The 21,427-nt window shown below is 38.9% G+C and overlaps 1 protein-coding gene across 1 annotated transcript in view; it reads left to right on the top strand.

The window, feature by feature from the left end:
- Positions 1–21,427, top strand: part of ZFAND3 (zinc finger AN1-type containing 3) — a 133,005-nt gene that overhangs the window by 40,636 nt on the left and 70,942 nt on the right. The window contains exons 2-3 of the mRNA XM_081904459.1: positions 692–732; positions 3,142–3,168. Coding sequence (XP_081760585.1) covers positions 692–732; positions 3,142–3,168 — 68 coding nt within the window. The remainder of the gene's footprint in view (positions 1–691; positions 733–3,141; positions 3,169–21,427) is intronic.

Raw genomic sequence — 21,427 nt, 5'->3', positions numbered from 1 at the left:
AAAGCCTTCTTACCCAGTAGAAGTGCTTCTTGCCCAGTAACAGCCCTTGTGCTGCCTGATGAAATTTCAGAAGTTCATCTACATTTTCAATCTTAAATTATCTTCGGTTGTAAGGGTGGGAGATGAGTTTCATTTTAAAAGAAATGTTACAGAAGAAAGTCATGGAGATATTTACTGTAGTGGTTAAAAATGGAAGCTCTGAATTAGAAGACAACATTGGTCTGTTTCAGAGAGAGAGGCTCTTCCAGTAGCATTGAGACTAAGTAGTACAGTATATGTTTACTTGGAGAGTATATCCCTTATTGGGTTTTGGTAGGGGATTAGTGTAATTAAACTGTTCTCTTCTGAACTATAACAGTTCCCCACTTCAGCCTTTCAGATACAAATGGATTTGAACTATAGATACTAATGTTATGTTGCTTGTTGTGGTGCTAGGTACTGATATACCACATCTGTGGAGAGTTGTAACATTCAAGTGAAATAATTAGTCTTTCTGTCATGTGTCGCCGAAAAGTGTATTTATGAAGATGATTTGGCTACTTTATTTTTCTTCAACAGAGCACAACTATTTACTTCTGCAGTTGTTTACTTTTATTCTTGTTCTAGTCTGTCTCTCTCCCTCCTAAATAAAATAACCTGTACTAACTACCAAGAGGAATATTAAGCTCTCCTTTTCCTCCTCTTACTCCAGGTCCAGCAAGACTATGAATCTCTGTTCCAAATGCTTTGCTGGTAAGTGCAATGTAAAGGTTTGGTTTTGAGATCTCTCTCTCTCCCCCCCTTTTTTTAAATAGTCAATCTAAAGCACATAGTTGGCATCCCCCTTGGAGTTTATGTGTGGGTGTCTGTTTCTTAGTGTGTGTGCATGAAATCAGATTCTCCTCACTCCGGTGCTTCATTTATTTGCTCAAGTTTGTTGAAACAATCTCCAGTGTGTATAAAAGCAAGAGCCTCTTGCGTACAGGCACCAATCAAGCCTTCACTCAGCAAAGTTTACAGAACTCTGGAATGCCCTTGAACTAGACAACTCCTGTCAAAGCTACTCGCATTAAGAGTTCAGATTGCAGTTTTAGAATTTCTGGTTCAATAGAGCAGGCTTTAATTATGTTAATTGGAACTAAGAATTCTGTTAGTAGCTCCAGTACTAGATGGGAAAATATTTCTCTTCCACCTGTAAGTCTCTAGCAATAGAAATATATTTAACTATATTGTCTAATGGTGGAAAATAACTCAATTTCCAACCTACAGCCTTGTTGCCTATTATCTCTTGTCACTATATAAAGTGCTTTTTTACCGTGTTTCATTTTGTCCTCTCATAACAGTAGTCACTATTATCCACATTTTACAAATGGAGGGCAAAGGCAAAGAGACAGACAGATATTTGCTCAGACGTGTGCAATACTGCAGTTGAGCAAGATTGTGAATTCTGTTCTTGTTGGTCTCATCCAGCGCTCTGACTTCTTTAAGATTGACCTCTAATTTGGAGCAGAGATTCTTAGTTCCCATGTTCTGCAGCCCTGTAACATTATAATCATATGACCAATGGAAATAAACAATAAACCATTATAGAATTCTGTGGATTGACATACATAATGTAATATATCTACAAGCTAAGTCACTCTTGGCAAGTCCCATTATGTAAAGTGAGAGAAAGAGTGGTGTAATTTAAAGAGCGGTTGTGAGGATAAATGAATGAGATGAGTACTGTAAAACCTTTGAGTACACAAAATGCAGTCTGCAGTAGAAGAAAGTAGTAATAGTAGTACCACCAATTGAATGAACAAAGCCCTTTGTTGTGCCTTTGCTGCTTTTAAGTTACTGGGCTGTTGTAACAAAGTGCTCTTGAGATATTTAGCTTTTGCTGCTCTTGTTACAGTATCAGAATTACAAGGTAGCACTATATTAATAGGAACACTTTTGTAGATAAGTCTATAGTTGAATTTGGTTGTGTAATTACGAGTGTTGATTTTTAGAATGTTGAAGTATTTCAGAGGCATGCACAAGATATCAGCTATTTCTCAAAGAAAGAAAATATGTCAAAGAACCATGACAGATTAAATATTAGGGTCATTGTTTTGTTTAAAATAGGCAGGAGCAGCAGAGACCATAGATTTCCATGAAATCTAACCACACTTTTTATCTCTGCAGGAGATAGGCAACTTGGAGTATGCAAAGAGTAACATCCTATAAAACCCCATCACCCAATATTGAATAAGGCCATAAGCCTTAACAATTTCGCCTTGGAACTAAAGCAAATTTTATGAAATGCACTTAATATTTATTACTATTTATTAAAATACCTCAACTGGTAGAGCATGAGACTCTTATGTCTCATGGTCATAGATTCAAGCCCCATGTTGGGCAAAAAGATTCCTTTATTGCCGGGGTTGGGCTAGATGACCCTTGAGGTCCCTTCCAGCTGTGATTCTGTGAAATATATATCCCATCCTTCTTCCCAAAGAAGTCCAGGGTGGGTGTAGCCCACAGATGCTTATGCTACAATAAATTTGCCTACCTTTTAAAGCCCTAAGGTATTCCTTTTTCGGCAAAACTAGATTCAGACAGACACCATTTTACATGTTGTCCATGCTTACATGTAACAATGTTATGAACCTTTACTTAATAAACTCTGCTAGTGTAGACAGCTGGATCACATCCTATTTGCTCCTCCTTTCAGGCTAGTGAATAAACAAGCCACAAAAGGGTTAGCTTAGTGCTGTGTCCAAACCCAGGATTGTGGTCTTTTTTTACACTTATCAGAGAGTTAAGCATAAACGTTTAGTGCAAATATAATGTGGCTGCCTAAATGCCAATTGTGTTCCATCATCATATTGTGTAAGAAGTCCTATGATAGTATTATGACTGCCATTTTGCCTCTGAGACTTGAAAACAAGTTAACGTAGCACCCTGGGATTTTAGCCAGGCCACTTAAATAAGAAAAATGTTCAACTTTAATACAATGTAGAAGGTTAAAGGAATGATGGGCTTTACTTCTCATATACTGAAACGCTCTAAAGTGGGTATCTTTATAGTGCAATTTTTTCATGTTTACATTTAATTAGAATATTGCAAACTGAATGTATAAAGGAAAACCTGAAAGTTCTTGATTTTCACTTCATTTTCTTTCTCTCTTTTTTTTAGAAAAAAGAAATCCACACAATGAAACAGGTTAGTAAACCAACAAAATTAACTGAACTCCTGTAAAACAATTGTGCTATCCATGTCCATTGCACAGCCCAACACCCTTTGCTCCAGATCATAGAAATAAGAATGGAAATATGTAAATGATTTGGTCAAATGAGTTACACAAAAAGTGGTTGTTTTAATCCTTCATACTAATTTTTCCATATTTCACATTTATTGTGATCTCATACATCCTCTGGGGCTAGGGAATATGCCTAACTTCCTGGTGGTTTGCTGTACAGCACTCACGGGACAATCTCTTAAGACTGCAGTAGGTAGGAAAAAGGAGAACTCAGGAAACTGGTTTCAGATTTTTGAAATAGCAAGTAATAAGCAACAAGATCAAATGCTGCTTGGCAACCCCATTTCACTTGCTGTAAACAGTAGAATCATAGAATCGTAGAGTTGGAAGAGACCACAAGGGCCATCGAGTCCAACCCCCTGCCAAGCAGGAAACACCATCAGAGCACTCCTGACATATGGTTGTCAAGTCTCTGCTTAAAGACCTCCAAAGAAGGAGACTCCACCACACTCCTTGGCAGCAAATTCCACTGTCGAACAGCTCTTACTGTCCGGAAGTTCTTCCTAATGTTTAGGTGGAATCTTCTTTCTTTTAGTTTAGATCCATTGCTCCGTGTCCGCTTCTCTGGAGCAGCAGAAAACAACCTTTCTCCCTCCTCTATGTGACATCCTTTTATATATTTGAACATGGCTATCATATCACCCCTTAACCTCCTCTTCTCCAGGCTAAACATGCCCAGCTCCCTTAGCCGTTCCTCATAAGGCATCGTTTCCAGGCCTTTGACCATTTTGGTTGCCCTCCTCTGGACAGTAGGGGCTCAGCATCCAAATAAAGGAAATAATGTAAAGTTTCACGTAGATTTGTATTAGAGTATTGGTGGCACAGGTGGTAAGGTTTTGATGTCTGGCTGCTGGAAGCCCCTGTTTGAGACCCTTCTCAACACCTACTAAATTGCTTAGTTGTGTCACTTTAATAAGGTGCAGCTGGAGTGGCAGATCCTCTCGCCATAAACTGCTAACCTAAGAGGTTTACATTTTTTGTGTTAAATTTTCATTCTGCCCTTCAGCCATGGATCTCAGGGTGGTTCACAACATGAAAATACAAGATAAGAAACACAAAATATATAATAAAAGCAGGAAGAAAAACCAACCAACCCCCACACTCCCTATTATTCTAATTTATTATGCTCACACAATTATAAAAATAAATCAGAGAATTGCAGTTGATACAGTTTCAGATTAGTGAATTAAAACTAAATCTTTGCCGTTACTCTTTTTACTTTATTGCCTTTTCCTTGTATTCATTGGGCACTATCTGTTTTGCAGAACATGTATTTGTGCTTGTGTAATGGAACTTTCTCCAGTCTTTTCTGAGGTTCCCACAACCCTCCAGAACAGATTTGGGAAGGGCATGGGGTGTGGTGGGGAGATAGGAGATGGGGAGTTCTGTTCTTCAAGTGTCGATCTTTATGCTGACACAAGTTAGTTGGATACTGCCCACTGCAGCCTTCAGGTAAATATTTAGTCTTGTTTTGCATTAACTGAAGTACTGAACCTGATAGAGCAATTTGGTTACTACAACAGACACCCTACATAATAGTATGTAGAGACAGGGTGTGTGGAGTGATGGGAAAGGTTTAAATGTGCTGCCTGAGTTACTAAGCAATTGCCCCATACAGGCTCCCTGCATCTTGTAGGTTATCATAAAGGGGAAACAGATAAGAGTGCCATACTCTCCCCACCCCACCCCCAATTCTCCAAATCTGGACTCTTTAGCCCAGCTACTTATGATGTGATGAACAACAATAAGGCTGAGAGAAATGTTTCTTTACTTTCCTTTACTCTGAAGGAATGGGAAGCGGAGGGGGATAAGTGGAGATGACAAAAGACTAAAAGGGAACAGACCTACTGTCTTTCCAAACTATTTCCGAGTCACAGCAGTAGATTCTGAAAAATATGCTAATGTGTTCCTTGAAAATATTTTATAAATGTGATGGTTAATTAAGCAGCTTAAAGCTGCTGCATCTCCAACGGATCTTTTCTTTGTCAGTTGTTAATAGATTAGACACAAACAAACACTCTTTATCAATGTTTAATTGTTTTTAAAAAATATTTTTTGTGTTTTTAATAGCTTTTTTGCTGCAATCCACCTTAGGTCTCTGTCAGGAAGAAAGGCAGGATATAAAGTGTTGTTGTTGTTGTTGTTGTTGTTGTTGTTACTACACCAACAACAACACAGTTTTTTGACCACAAACTGAGTAAGGAGAGGCATTTAAAGTAGAAACTGAGGGCATTCTCAATTTAAAAAGTGACACATAAACACTGGAGAAGGGAGAAAGTAGTTTTGTAAGATGATTAAAGGGAGAACAGTTCATTTATTGTGCCGTGAACCTTCATAGGCAAGTCTTTCAATTTGTACGAAGCTTCAGTAATTTTTAATGTTTCAGTTTGTGCCTTCTGATGTACAAAATGCTTTGAGATCATTGTTCCTTTCAGTTGCCTTATGAAGTAGATCACTATTGTTGCTCTAAAACATTGGTTTCTGAGGCTTGAGGGATTGTAAGGCATTTTTGTAGTGAGTCTATGGTGTGCAGAGATAAAAGCCCCATACCTGATCCACTGGTTGATACTTGATAGCAAGACTTTTTTATCCATACTGCTACATAATAGGAGTATGCATTGCAGCTGCACAGCATGCCCTAAAATAGTAAGCCTGAATAATGTGATTGATTTGCTTTGAGCTACATCATGAAATCTTCCCTTTCGGCCAGCTGTTCTGGCAAGTTAAAATAATATCAAATATAAACAAATTCTACAAGATAGAAGAAAACATTATTGTTGACAGTGGAGTGAGTTTAAATGCTTTATTCCAGAATAGATTTTTATTTCAGCACCTTGACTTTTTTATATTAGTTTATGTATGTCTGCGACAAGAAAATAGAATATAACTGTGCGCTAAATGGAATCTCTCCTGTAAAGTGGGTTTACTTAAATCAAAATTGTCTTGGTTTTATCTTCACTATAGGTTTAGAAAACTATAAAAGCTGCTTTAGTGCCCAATCATTATGCTTCAGATTAGTGCTTCACCTCTCTTTGTGGCAGGTTGAAGGACTCAACGTGTCATTTTATGGGCTTATCAAATTGGCTCATTAAGTGACTAAAGGCATCATTCTCTTCTTTAATAGAAGAACTTTGTGCTCTCTCTCATCTCTTCCACCTTACCCTGCCACCTGACTCCTGAATTGTTTTTAGATTCACAGTGCTCCCTGCTTCTGGTACAAGAATCTAGAACTATGTAGGAGTTTATATTCATCTATCACTTTAATAGGCTCTATTCAAAAACCAAACGTGGGTGTGTTACGGAGATAATATGAAGCTATTGTTTAACCTACATACAAGCTTGACCTCTTGGTCCTGGCACTAGAATCCTAAGTTTCAACAATGCTATCTGCTGCAATACAAATATAGCACAATTTGCCCTGTTAATGTTTCCTTAAGAATTTCCAAATACTGGCAATTTGAATATTTCAGATCTCCCATTCTATATTGAAATTTAGTAGCCGGCTGTCAGCGGAAAGAAATTTCCAGATGCACAATAGCAGAGTAGGACGTGCTTGCATTCCATGAAAGGGGGAGTTGTGCTCTGAGCTGTCTGTTCAAGAACATCCTCTTGTGAATAGGAGGGCTGCAGTACAATTTCTCCTGCATTAAAGCCTGATAGAAGTTGGCACCTCAATTTGTGTTTCTCCATTAGGCCAGTGCTTTGTGGTGTATTTTAACAGCATTCAGGCTTGCCTTTATAGCCGTAGCCTGTTGAGTGTCTAGTGCTAGACTGTTGCTGAAGTCATTCTCCGACTAGCATTGTGAAGCTGGCAGTACTTTGTGTTCCTGTCTGTTTTATACGGAACTGATTTAGCATGCTTTTAAAAATGTTAGCAGCATAACTATTGCTTTAAATGGTAATAAATGTACCCCATAGCTGTATATGTGTAGATAACAGATCCATCTTTCCACTGTTCTCAAAATGTATGTAGGTCTTTAAAATATCCAAAATGCTTACATTATATAGCTGACTTGTTGTGTTTTGTTCAAAAATTAACATTTTTAGATCGGGGGAAGGGAACAAGTGGACCTTCAGGTGTTGTTGGGCTCCCATTAGCCCCAGGCAGCAATGGCCAGGGATAATGAGAGTTATAGTCTGACAACAACTAGAGGGCGCCACATTACCCCTCCCTGTTTTAGATTAACAATTGAGTTATAATAATGCAGAAGGAGAAGTTGAGAGGGGGTGATTGTGTTCCACATCTGATGATAAAATCTATTTAAAGTAATACCTCTGGTAATCCGGATGGATTACAAAATGGAGATAATAAAGCCACACAATAAAAACAGCCAGCAGATAAAACCAGAGCAGTCAGCAAGAGTTTAAAATGCCAAAAAATACTTTAAAAGCCTGAGAGACTAAAAAGGGTTTTCCCAAGCACCAAAAATGAAGAAATGTTGGTGCCAGGTACCGTAAATGTCCCTGGGGTGGGTGGTGCATTGATTGAGTGCCATAGCCAGAAGGGCTCTCTAGTTGGCATATGCTTCAGGTCTAATAAGGGAAAAGGAGATAGGGTGATATCTTAGGGTTACAGGATATAGGGTTGAAAGCATTTCTTCAACTACTTAGATTCCAACTATTAAAAAGGAGAGTTGGATCCAATTACCCATTCCATGGATAGGTCCCCGGGTTCATTAACTTCCTTGAGAACCTTTAATATGTCGTTTGAATATCATATCGATATGGCTTAATCTAGGACATTTTAATTCAGTAAAATGTTACATATTTACTGCTAAATGATAACTGTTGGATTCTAGCCATCCTAAAGGTCTGAATCCTGCTGTAGTGTTTGACACTTCCCAATTCTGGTCCTTTGAATGCCTGACAGACTTCACAAACCATCACTGAAGTTTTGTGGTCAAAGACATATGGAAAGCCTTTCACAAATATGTGTGTGTGTGAGATGCTGTGCATTCTCCTCTACGATTAAGTGTGTCTGATTTGTGTTATGACTTCGTAATAGTCTCGCTTCATACTTCTTCTTAATATTGTGTTCTCAGTTCTTGACCATTAACCTTGCTCTGCGCAAGGCCTGCTGAAACATCATATCTAATTTAGTCCCCTGTGTGTGCATGTTCTCAGATGACTTAGTTGTAAAGAGACTTTTCTATGTTGACAGTGTGAAGCAAGCTAAGGGCTGGTCAGTATGATTTCTTTAGTTTATTATTATTATTATTATTATTATTATTATTATTATTATTATTTTGGTAGCACCTGTTCTCTTGTTGCATGTATGCTGACTGGAGTGGGAGAGAAGGAATCTTCTCTTCTGTCCATGTTTAGCAATTTAGTTGAATTATGGAAAAACTTGTCCTCTGTTTTCTGTATTTGCTCATTTGGAAACCTTGTATAGTTTATAAAGACACTAGTGATTTGTTCCCCAGCCTCCCTGTAGAGTTGGTTCCATATTACAATCTAATTCCACGTCCGTGTCGTGCACTCCTGAGCCGTTAATTTGTACATTTCGATGCAGTTTGTTTCATCGTGTTTTTGTAATCCAAACTGAATGTAACGAGCTGTGTGCTTTTGGGACCTTGCCTTGCCTTGCCAATTAGAACAAGTGGTTACTGAGAGAGAGTATGTTTTAAATAAAACATGGCACCGCTGAGTGGGATTAAAATCCTTTGGGAGTAAAAGGAACTGTTTAACTCTTTCTCTTCAAAAAGGAGACCAACCTATGAGAGAGTGAATTTCAAAATGCCAATAATACATTCCTTTTTTGAAGGGTAGCCAAATTCATCCTTTCTTATTGTCATAATGTTTGTCATTAGAAACATGCATTATTCAGAGTTGTTTGTGGTTTATAGAAATACAGTACAATGCTCCATGTCTTCAAGGCTTCTGCTAATTGATAGCGAGCGGGGTGGGTGGGTGAAAGACAAGAATTACCTAAACACCCTCTTTCTTTATTGCTCTCCCGACTTAGAATGACAAGCAATTAAAATACTAACCTTGATAGACCTAGAATCATTGTGGCCTCCAAGAATTATGGTGAGAAGATTAATTTAACTTGTTGCTGGCATTAATTGGCTTGTAATGAGCACTGGCCTCCTGTGAACACTTTCAAAATAAGAAGGTCATACTGAACTGCTAATAAACTCTGTTATAGATGGGGTAGGAGGTGGCCCAAGGTGCCATCATTTCAATTCAGTAAGTATACCATTCCCAACAAATTTCTTGACTGTTACATAGTATTATTTGTCAAGACTGAGAGATATATATCTATACAGGACTTCAGGGGGTGTATCTTCCGTGCTGACTTCTTGCAGCATTGCCAGAAACTAGCCACTGGTGTCTTGTGTACATTATGATTCACCAAAAACAAACTTAACTCTTGAGAATGGTAGAAAGTGTCAAAGAATTACTCAAGGATACACAGAGTAAAATAGAAACCATTTATTTTCTTGTAAGCTCTGTTTACCTCAGGACAAAGTTGTTTCCAGTGAAACAATATGAACCATATTTCTTCTTTACTTCGATAATGGTTAGTAGGTCTTAGGCCTTGCCCTCTTCCGGGAGTTGTTTATCTTCTTCTAAAAGGAAGACACAGGCAGTGTACTTGGAGGCAATGCCTTTTGTGGGTTACCTTTAAAGCACAAAAATGCAGTTCGTTTCTGTATAGTCCATCTCCCATTGTATTCTTGACATGATTGTGACTGCATCTTTCTTATTTGTTTCTTTCTTATTTGTTTAACTGTAATGGACACTCCTGGCTTTATGTATAATGTAAAATGATGACCCCAAATGCCATTTACCCACTTCGTTTTAGGGGCCCTATAACACACTGTGCAGAGGCAAAGCCTGGTTTGTTAGAGTAATGCACACATGCAAGTACAAATTAAGTCATATTAATTTAAAAACTGCTTTCTCATCTCTCAAACATTTTTTCTCCATGTGTGGAAGGTGCATAACTGGAATTCACAAGTTTGAGTTCAGATACTGGAATATAAGAGGTACAGTGGTACCTCGGGTTACATACGCTTCAGGTTGCAGACTCCGCTAACCCAGAAATAGTGCTTCAAGTTAAGAACTTTGCTTCAGGATGAGAACAGAAATTGTGCTCCGGCGGTGCGGCAGCAGCAGGAAGCTAAAGTGGTGCTTCAGGTTAAGAACAGTTTCAGGTTAAGTACAGACCTCCGGAACGAATTAAGTACTTAACCTGAGGTACCACTGTAGTGCCTTTGACTGCAATTGGTGTTCATAAGTGATGTACGAAAGACACATTGAGGCCTTTCCTCCAGCTGACCATAGGCATTATTAAGGAATGTAGGTGAGATGTTGTTTCTTTCTGAGCGTGTTTGTGTGAGAGAGAGATTGGAACTTCAGAACAAATATCTAAAATTGTGCTAAAAAGCAGTTACATAGGAAGGAAACCAGGACACAGGCTTGAGCATTGGCTAATGGATCTCTGCAGCCTACTGCTTTAGGAGATGAGTTGCCGGATGCGCCAATAGTTCACTACACAGTGCATTACACTCTTCAGGTCATGTGCTTGCAAAAGCATGAAAAACTGTTACCAGGTCAGGGCAGTATCATAGCAGAACATTTGTCACTTCAGGAATAAAATTTGAATTCCCTGCTTCTGTTTCCCTCTTGTGGTGCTTCTTACAAGAGCAGCAAAACACCTATCTGATAACCTATATGCATGTCCGCTCCCCCCAAAGTGACTGGCTGAGAAATTATCTTGAAGATAATAACCAGGCAGTGGTGCTTTCTGAAGTATATGTTTATAAATCTCCCAATAATGTGGGCTTAGTTAACAATTTTAATGCAGCTTTTCTGAGCATGTTTGCTATTCATTGTCTTAACTACAAACCTCATTGATGTATTGTGTAGTTTGATCCATAAAGAGATTTTCAGGATCTTTTTAAGATGTTTTTATGCAGCTAGCATCTTAAATTGACTAACTCCCTTAAAAAGAAATATGCAATACTTCACATTCACTAGTCTATGCTCAAAAGCAAGATCCTTCCGAATTTTGTCTTTATTATGCCAATTCTAAAGTTTAGTTACATCAATTATGAATTGATATTATTTAGCCCCATTCCTTTGAATGCAAGTTCTCTAATATTGCAAGATATCATATATCAAGTATATAGTTAATACTGCCTCTACCTTCTTTCATGTCTATATCTGGCAAATGTGAGATGTCCAGAATTATACTAACCAATATTAGTTTTTATTACAGTTATGTAACTCCCTTAGCTTCGGTATTGTAGCACACAAGCAGAGACCACCACTCATGTCTCAGGGAACTCAATTGATCTGTTTATTGTTTGGTTAATAACACTGTCATTTTCTTGGATACCACAGAGTTAGGCACTTACTAAAAAGAGATCAATTGCCAAAAGAAGGAGCTATGCTCTGTACATGGGTTCCTTTCTAAAAGAGCACTATGGAGGTTGCAGTGTTGTGTCCTCTCTTTACGAGGACATACTTGGACCCAGGAGTGTTTAACAACTATTGCCCATGTCATGGAATTTTAATCAAGTAGTATTCATCCTAGCTCATGCCACACCACCAATAATAAAGATTCTGGAATTGGCCCTTCATGACAATTGATGCAGAATTGTTCTTTGATACACAACTAGATCGCGTTGCCTCACCAATAGTGACTGCATGATAGTTTCATAATACATGTGTGTGTGTGATTTGTTAACAACACTATTTCTTTTCAGATTTTGTTGGAAATGCAGGTTTTAACTTTACTTGGTTTTGCTGTTTCATCTTATTACAGTCTGTTTTGATGTCATTAGACTCAATGGAGGACAGTAAAAGGCTGTGCTTGAATAACCTGATTACCTTATTCGTTACACAGATGAATTACTAACTGTTGATTCATTTGCCATTTGTGATCCATGGCGAAGGATAGCATTGCATATTCTGGCAGCGTTATGCAGTGTAAAATGATGTAGTGATATTAAGACAAGCCATATAATGTTTATATACATACCAGAAGAAACTATATTTGGTATTAAGTTGAGAAGTGGCTAAACTTTACTTTGCCACGTGTTAGCAACCTGACGCACTGTTGTTGCTGTTTTAATTAAACCTACAGTCTTAACAGATTTCTGGCTGAAATTTTCCAGAAGTAGTTTAATTCAGCGGCCTTCCCTTCAACCACGACTCTGCATTTTTGGGTGCATAAGACACTTTAGAGATGATGACCTTAAAAAAAAAAAAAACCCAAAAGCTCAGAAGCAACATGGGCTGGAAGCTTAGAATGGAAATAGTTCTAATTAAAGAGCAACATATGGCCTTATTCAAGAGTAAAAAGCTTTTGATAATAGTTCTGAGGGTTTAAAAGTCAAATTAAATATGCATAGTCGATCAGTTTTTGTTGATTTGCATAATGCATAGCAAGGACTGCTCCACTGTATACATTAGGACTTTCTGTCTAAACACAAAATGTTACAAAATTACTGGCCTTGCTTCAAATACTGAAGACAATTGTATTTTAATGCTTAGATTTTTACTTTCTATATTTAGCATGTTTAAATTTAATAATGCCTATAGCCATTGTGTTGGCTATAGAAACTTTTATATGCTGACCCTAAAGGCAAGCATGCTTAGGAAGAAATATTGCAGTTTAACTGATATTTAACGCTACCAGTGGCCTCACAACTACACACATATAAAAGTGATGCATTTCCTACCCAGCATTCTTACGAGTGTATCTGTTGGTCCTATCACCCACAGCTGTGTGAATCAGCCCTTTAGCTTTCTGTAGCTTATTATATCTAGCTAGTAGTTTTATGCAGCACAAGAGACTCTTCTCAAACATAAATATACCATTATGAAAATAGGCTTGAGGGCTTTCAGATACTGTTTGACAATTAGATGTTAAGACCCCTATAGTATTTATTTTTAAATGATCCCTTTTTTTTCAGAAATGCTGCTTCCAGATGTGTGTGTATAATCAATAACCCTCTTTTTATACCATCCGTGGTTGAAGGCTACTGCTGTTGTCTGATAAAAGCACCTTTCTGTGTAACATAACTATAAGCAGTAGACTTTGCTAAGAAATCATAGTCTATACAGTTGTACCTTGGAAGTTGAACGGAATCTGTTCTGGAAGTCTGTTTGATTTCCAAAATGTTTGGAAACCAAAGCGTGGCTTCTGATTCCTGCAGCCAATCAGAAGCTGTGCCGGACGTTCAGCTTCTGAAAATCATTCGAAAACCGTAACACACACTTCTGGGTTTCGATCGTTCAGGAGCCAATTTGTTCAGGAGCCAAGACATTTGAGATCCAAGGTACAGCTGTAGCTGACATTTACTTGATTTTATGATGATCTTGTCCAAGGCTTTCTGCCCTAAATATGTACATACCACAGTGAGTTGCTTTCTGAGAGTGGTGTGGCGAAAGCAACCTCTCAATTCAAGGCAGGCTCTCCAAAAGCATTCATCACCTCTCTTAAAATCTGGCTTCCTCATCACTTATTTATGTATTTCTTTATTTGCTACATTTGCATCTTACCTTTCCTGCAAGATATTCAAGTGTCATCCATACTCTCCTGCCCTTCATTTTACCCTCTCAGCAACCATGTGAGGGAGGTCAGGCTAGAAGTGTGTGACTGGTCCAAAACCACCATGTGAGAGTTGAGTAGGATGAGTAGGATTTTGAATTCCTGGCGCAACTTACTCCAAAGCTCCTTAAATCACAGTAATGGACATGGCACAGACAAGGGAGGGGCAGCTGCCCCCAATCAATAAAAAAACAATAAAAATACATAGCACTGAGGTTCTGCCCCCACAATAAATTGCTTCCCCCCCAATAAAACGCCTGCCCCCTAATAAAAATCCTGGCTTACACCCATGTTGCTCAGTGTAACGATTTTAATCTGATACCCTTTCCCCCTCTGTGTTTACATTTGAATAAAAAGTAAATAGCACAGTAGTAGTAGGCAGCTTTTCATTCTGGGCACCAAAGAGCCCATCAATCCATCTCACAAACCATCTCACAACAGGTATGCCACCTAGTTATTGCTGTTCTTTCCATTAATGCATAAGGCGAATCTCCTTTCCATCTGGGTTCTTACAGCAGCCTGATACCCCTTTTCTTGTGACCTCACCATGCAATTGATTTGACACCGTCTGATCTGCTAGTGTGAGGCAGGTATGAGATTTCCAAGGGAATTGGGCAAGACTTGGCTCAGAGGGCTTATTGCAGGGAGTGAAAGCAACTGGGGCATCTGGTAGGACTGCTTATTCCTTTCCCTTCTGAGTTGCAGATGTCTTTTGAACGTGTTTGGAACAGTTCACAGCCAATGAAGACACTGTCCTTTTGCCAGCTGAGGCAAGGTTTATGTTGCCTTAGAGAAGGCTGCCTCTGGCACATACTGTTCTGGTATCTGTTGACAATTAGAAGCTAAAACCTCTGTAGTTGCACTCCAATGGCTTTCTTGGCACTTAGACTAATATTTTTCCTTGCTAAAAATGAATTTGTCTTCTGAATTGTACCTGTTGATCTGAAGCAAATGGAAAATGTTCTGCATGAAGTCTCAACCTTTTACCTTTCTGATTTTTCCTGCTGACTGTAAACTGAAATTATTGTTGTTAAAAGAAATTCTCTCCTGTGTAAGTTAATATTGGATTGTACAGAAAAGGTATTAACAGGCTCTCAGATGTGCCCTGCCCTATTAGCAAGAATATACAGTGATACAAAAATGAATTTGTCAAGAGTTTTATAGCTCTATGATCTATGGTACAATATTAATCCTGCTGCAGTGTTATTAAGTCATTTTTCATCTCCCCTCAAATTAATGTTGACGTTCTATTACTGGAATTGTTCTTGTCCCCAGATTAAAACAAAAAAGGAAAAAATCTTCCCTGCTAGAATATTAAAATTAATTGTAGTATAAGCAGGGCCTTGCTTGAAGTAGAATCCTCCTACAAAGATTATAGTGTGAATTTATTTCTGTACTTTGTGCTTGCTTTATTGCATGAAGAAATTGCTGTCTCACACCATCAAGGGCATGAGGCATGAGAGTGGTGGAGGACATATTACAAATGTTCAGGTTAAGAGATCTTTTATATTATTGTCCATGTCAGATCTAGGTAACCTAGCTGTTAATACTTTCATCTTTAAAGAATGTAGTGTAAGCAGAGTAACTTTGATTGTGTGTTCGCGCGCCACAGTTTCCTTCTTTTTACCTTCAAGTTTTCTTAATGTAATGCATATGACAACACTCTTTGACTAGAAGAGGGGGGTTATTTTGGCTCTTTTGTTTATTTGCAACTTGATCAGCCTTGCTGTTCAAACATACATTGGCACTGCCATGAAAACTTGGATTGCACCTTGTTCCAGTAGTGAGATGCATGCCAGTCGTCTGAAACTAGATCTATGGCTGGCATCCAAAGAACAACTTTAGGCATGCCTCGTCTTTTATTTAAACAGCAGGTCCTTATGCCATAAAACAAATTTTTGAAACTCTCCTCTGGTTCAAAGTGAGTGCTACATGGCATGAAAGCCAAAAGGCCTTTAGACACACACAACGAGTTGTGCATTACATTACAAGTTGTGCATTACATTTCTTTGGACCTTGGCCTGTGTGAGTATTTGTATAGTTACCATCCTATGTTACGTGCCTGTCATGGACGAGAACATTCAGCCCATGGATGCACATCTGGGTGGTCTTCACATGAAGTGAATAGAAAGTTAGAAGTGAAGGGAAACCCACCCCAACCTTTATAAATTGAAGTGAATCTAGACTTGCTACTGTCAGCTACAAGCTGCAGCAAATAGGCTGATGGATGTTGACTCAGGTCCAGCTTAATTGACTAGATAGCAGGCCACTTGATCTATTCTTTGCAGATTTTGAAATGTCTTTTTAAATGTGTCTGTCACCTGATTAAAGAAACTTAGATTATTTATTATATGACCTCTTAATGTATTAAACTTGAAAACACACAGTTGTTGGACAATGAGAAAAAATAAATATTTGTATTTAATTTGACTTTATTTAGAATATTCATTTCCTGCCTTTCAACAAAATTCTTAGGGTAGCTAACACTCAAATACATGAATAAAATACAAAGAAGGCAAAATATCAAAAATACAGGATAAAAATGCAAATTCATAGAAATGGAAGTATCCTCAAATCCCATGACAAAGTTAAACTTTAGGTGGATAATATATTTTAGGCATGGGGGAATGAAAAGCTTTTTAGCTGAATCCAAAAAGATATCAAGGAAGATGCTAGGTGACCCTCCTTGGAGAGGGCATTCCAACCATTAAAAATGTTCTTCCCCAAAGCTCAAAGCCACCTGCATTTCCCTTGGCAAGGGGGCACATAGAGAAGAGCTCTCAAATTCTAGAAAGATGCATGTGGAGACAGACAATCCTTTAAGGTGGGATGAGGAACATGTGTCACAACAGATATGGCTGCATTTCGGCTCCCATCAACTCCAGACAGCATGCCCCAATGATCAGGGGTGATAAGACATCTGGAAGAACACAGGTTCCCCACTCCTGCTTTAAGGTGACCTGGTCCTAAACAATAAATAGGCTTCAAATTTAAAACCAGTACTTTGAATTTGCTTGGAAGCAGACTGGAGCCAGTGCAGTTGGCAAAGCACCCGCATGAGATGCTTCTACTGTTCAGTCCCAGTTAGCAAAGTTCTATATAGTCTGCTAGATTGATTGCTCATTGTGTCATGCTGAAGTAGAAAATCAAAGTTGTGGGTTGGTTTTTTATTTTATTTTGATCTTATTGCCTTATCAACCGACACATATTTTACAAGACGAATCCCCTTGCAGTTCAGTTCGCTAAAGCAAAGCATGGTATATGCACAAGGAGAGGTGTGTAGAATTGAGGATTAAATGTTTCATCTCTACATGGCTGTGGTTTATGCTGCCACCTATCTGGCTTATTGTTTCCTCCTGGATACATTATTTCCCCACTAAGCAGCTTTTCATATCCTTGCTTTTAGATCTTGCTTCCAGAAGTGAGTGATGTTTGCAGAGCTGTCTGTTTGCGGTACACTGCAGCATGCATTAAGCAGAAATCTCTGCTATTTGGAGTTGAAGTTTTCATCCTAAAGCCTTGATGGAGATCCCTGTCTCATGTTATCAGTGTTGAGAATTCTTCACAAATCTGAAGAACTCAGCAACCTTGTCTCTTTAAATCTGCATGTCCCAGCCCTGTTGGGGTATTATAATGGCATATATGGGGACTGCCTGTGAAAACAGATGGATATTAATTTATTAAATAGCTTCCTTTTTGGTATTTACTCTTAAGAGGGAGGAAATAAGCAACATTTTTATTCTTAAGTTTGTAAATATCCTGTAACCTCACCTCTCTTCTGCCTTCCCATATTTATCTGTGGGAAATGTGATCTGCATTTTTAAAGTACCAGCCTGCTATTTATGCTGTCTGTTATTTAAATTGATTGGGTCTTTTCTTTTAACTCTTGTAATGGGGTTTCAGAAGTGTTTTGTTTCCTGGTCTAAGCCTTTTAAATTTGTTCACCCTTGAAGAGCACTGAGCTATGTGCCGAATAAATAGTTTGTGTCTCTGCTTATTACCTTTTCTGAGAAAAGAAAACAAGTTTTAAAGCCGCAGCTGACAGTGCTGGTTGGATTTACATGATTTTTATTTTTTTTTAATGATGGAGGGATGAAAAATGGAAATGGGAACTAAATTCAGTGAATAGTCAGAAGGTGACTAAAACACGATTTAAATTTTAGTGATGTTGCCAGGTTCTGTCACTCCACTTATTCTGCTCAGAAATATATTATCAGATCAGTGTTTGGAAGAGAACTCTCATCTAGTTGGCTGTTTTTAATTAGGGTAAAGAAATTGGAGTGTAATGTGATATTGGGTGTTCCTTCCTCCCTTTACCAATTATATCTGACCCAGGTTAGCCACACTAAGTGCAGATATAAGAGTGCTAAAAACTTAGCTGATTCCTAAAAGGAAGTGGTAGAGTAGATGGATTGGGGTAGGGAGTTTTGAGGTATGTGTTCCTGAGATATCAGCCATACTTAATAATGGCCATATAGTGTTGTGTCTGTAGTGGTCCTCCTAAAGCATATATTTATTTATTTATTTACTCCCTTTCCATTTTATTGTGTAGTGGAAAAGATTGAGGTGACCAAATGGAGCCCCCCAGTATTTTGTACCCCCATTAATCCCTTCTGGATTTCACTGAAAACTCACTTAAAGTAACAAGCCAGGGCAGGCACACAACCCTGTAGCAGTAGTAATTTTCTAGGTAGGAGGAAATCTTATAAGCCGCTTGATGGCAGAATCAATTCTATATGAAAATCCAGCATTCACCAGGAAACAATTAAAAAGCAAATGGTTGGAGTGGCCTGGAAAATAGAAAATATAGATATATTTTTCTGAGGTGGGTGGATGTTTCCCAGATGAATATACACTGTGTCTGATTGGAAGGGCTGGTAGGAAGGATGTCTACTGCTAGATACCCACTACTCTTGTCAGGGGAGCCAACTTGGGGCCCAGGTTATGGGTGCTCAGTGCATGTGACGTCATGACAAGACGGTGCACCCCCCCCAGCCTCAGAATATGACTTCTCGTGGCACTGGAAGTTGGGTTCTGAGGTCTCGGAAGGCCTCGACCTTTGGAGATGCCTTGCGAGACCTCAGAAGTTGTGTCGGGGGCCATGCGGTGTGGGTGCTGAGCACCCACAACAATTTTTTGTGGATGCTTGGGCTCTCAGAGCCCCCTATAGTTGGCGCCCCGAGTCCAACAAAAATAGTGAGGCTGGCATCTCTTCACTCTTCCCAGTAGTGGGGGGTAACTTATAATTTTTACTTTTAGGATTGGGCCTTTTTTGGCATTTTTCTTTGGTTGGATGGGTTTGCCTGTTTGGAGGTAGAGTAGCTTTATTTTTCTTTTTGCCTATACTTTATTTGGTTTTGGGGAGTTGTAGTTGTTTTGCCTGTTAAAAGGGGGTTCTGAGCATGAGCATTTCTTGTTTGTGAAATTCGTATATTGCGGTGCCAAATGAGAGTTCCTTAGATTTCCAGCTGTGATCCTGGGCCTTGAAATACTGTGTAAATAAACTTGCTTTTCCTAAGAGTTAGAATTAAAAAAAGGTCTCCTATTTCTAGCTCAGACTGGTTAACCTGAATAAAAGATCCATGCTGTTTAAATAAGCTCTTACATTGATAGCTTCATAAATTATCACTTTGCTAAATAGAGATGTTAATATGTTCAAACAAGATGTTGTTCTTGAGGCAAAAGCAAACTGAAGTGGTCTTGGACTTAAAATACATTTTAAAGAAATGTTTATACTGTCACTTGTCAGTGGCAGATGCACAGTTTTCTTAAGCTTCCTTCTGTAACTAAGGCCACTTTACATAAACAATTGCCCCGCCGGGTTTCTTGAAAGGCCCAAAATAGCTATTGGACTGTCTATTGGTGGCTTGTAAGTGCTTTGTGCAGTTTTTATTTTGTTAGTCTGCTGATGGAAAGGCAGGCTGTTCAATAATATGCGGTGTGAGCTGTTGCACACAAATGGCTTGGCACATGGAATAGCTAGCACATGGAATAGCTGCTACATTGACACCTTCTCAAGTGGCTTCTGTGCGGCTGTCACCTTTAGCAAAGTAGGGGACACTGAAGGCCTGTGCAGAGAGCGGGAGTAGCTGGGTACACTTGCCTCGGGACTTGGAGGGCTAAGTTGGTCAGGGGCCCCAGCCAGGGTTCGGCTGCTTTTGGGTTTGAGTTTATATGTGGCAACCATTTGTGTGGGGGTTCCGTTCCTGCCCCCTCACATTGATGGAGTGTGCATAAGTCTGTCCTGCCCCTGTTTCACCCCCTTTCTGCTCTTCTGGGTCCAGAAGGACCTGTGCATTGGCAGTCACACATCAGTTGGATGGGCTTGAAATGGTCACCACCTGTATAACTTTATCCTAACAAGACTCTCACACCAGAGCCTCAGATAAGCTTTGCAGGGATCTGGGAACATGAGTTAGTTTTTTTTCTTTCTTGTTCTAGTCTCTGACTTGCTGGACTCTTTCCCCAGAACATTTAATTGGGGGGGGGGAGTATTTTTTTTTTTTTTAGTAGTGGTAGGTATAGTCAAAGAAGTGATGTACCACCCATTCTTTTTTCCCAACTGTGCAGATACTTTGAAAAGAAACTTGGATTAGGACAATAATTCTACCACTGTGTTGCATCCATTTTATATAGATCCTAGTCACAGAATATTGCAGCACCTCTTTTATAATTCGCATGTGACTGTAAGCAATTCTACCTCTTTGTGTCAATAACAAAAATCCTCTGAGCATGTGTTACCTTTCTGATCCGTGTAGTAATGGATGGCTGTGAATGTTTTTATCAGAATACTCAATATGCCTTGGTGCATCCTCTCCCCCAGCCCCACCCTGTCTGTATGTTTCTCAAGCCATGTGTATTCTGTCATTTTAAGGATGAGGGAAGAACTGTTTTAGACATGACAGCTCTAAGAGGAAAATCTCTCTCTACTGCAGCTAGTGGAGTAACAGTTGGCCAGCTCCATTGAATGTGACAGTGAATGAATGGAAAGAGAAATGTGAGAGTAGAAAAAAGAAGGTGACAGCATCATAATGCAGGAGATACTTGTGAGAGAATATTAGGTCTATCAGTATATTGTGCGGTGTCAAGGGCACAGAAAAAGCTATTGACTCTTGTACAGATCCTGTTAACTAGCTTTTTTTGCTCATTTTTAGAACATCCTTGGTTGAAATTTAATTTGTTATGTTCACATAAAAGCTTTCTCCCCTCCCCCCACCCCTCTGCCATCCTTCCATATCATGTTAGTGTACAGAAATGTATTTCTGTTGTATAGTTTTCTCCATGGTTTGTAGAAGGCTTTTAAGAAACCTGTCCCATCTTCTCTATAGGAGATAACAATAATTCTTCCAGACCCACTTCCTAATTTTTCTATGCTGTAATTGTAGACATAGTCGTAGGCTGACAATTACTTTGCCTTTAGAGCATGCTTCCAGGTTGCTTCTGACATTATGTGTATTTTTTTCTCATTAGAGCAGTAAATGTGACAGTTACTCATAGCACACAGTGGAGAAATCAAGAGGTTTGTCACAGATGAAATTTGGCAGCAGCATACCGTTATCTATCTACTCCAAAAGTAGAAGCAAAGTTAGGCT

This window comes from Podarcis melisellensis (assembly GCF_964234715.1).
Source record: "Podarcis melisellensis genome assembly, chromosome: 3".
In the NCBI taxonomy this organism is placed as follows: Eukaryota; Metazoa; Chordata; class Lepidosauria; order Squamata; family Lacertidae; genus Podarcis; species Podarcis melisellensis.
This window is presented reverse-complemented; position numbering and strand designations above follow the sequence as displayed.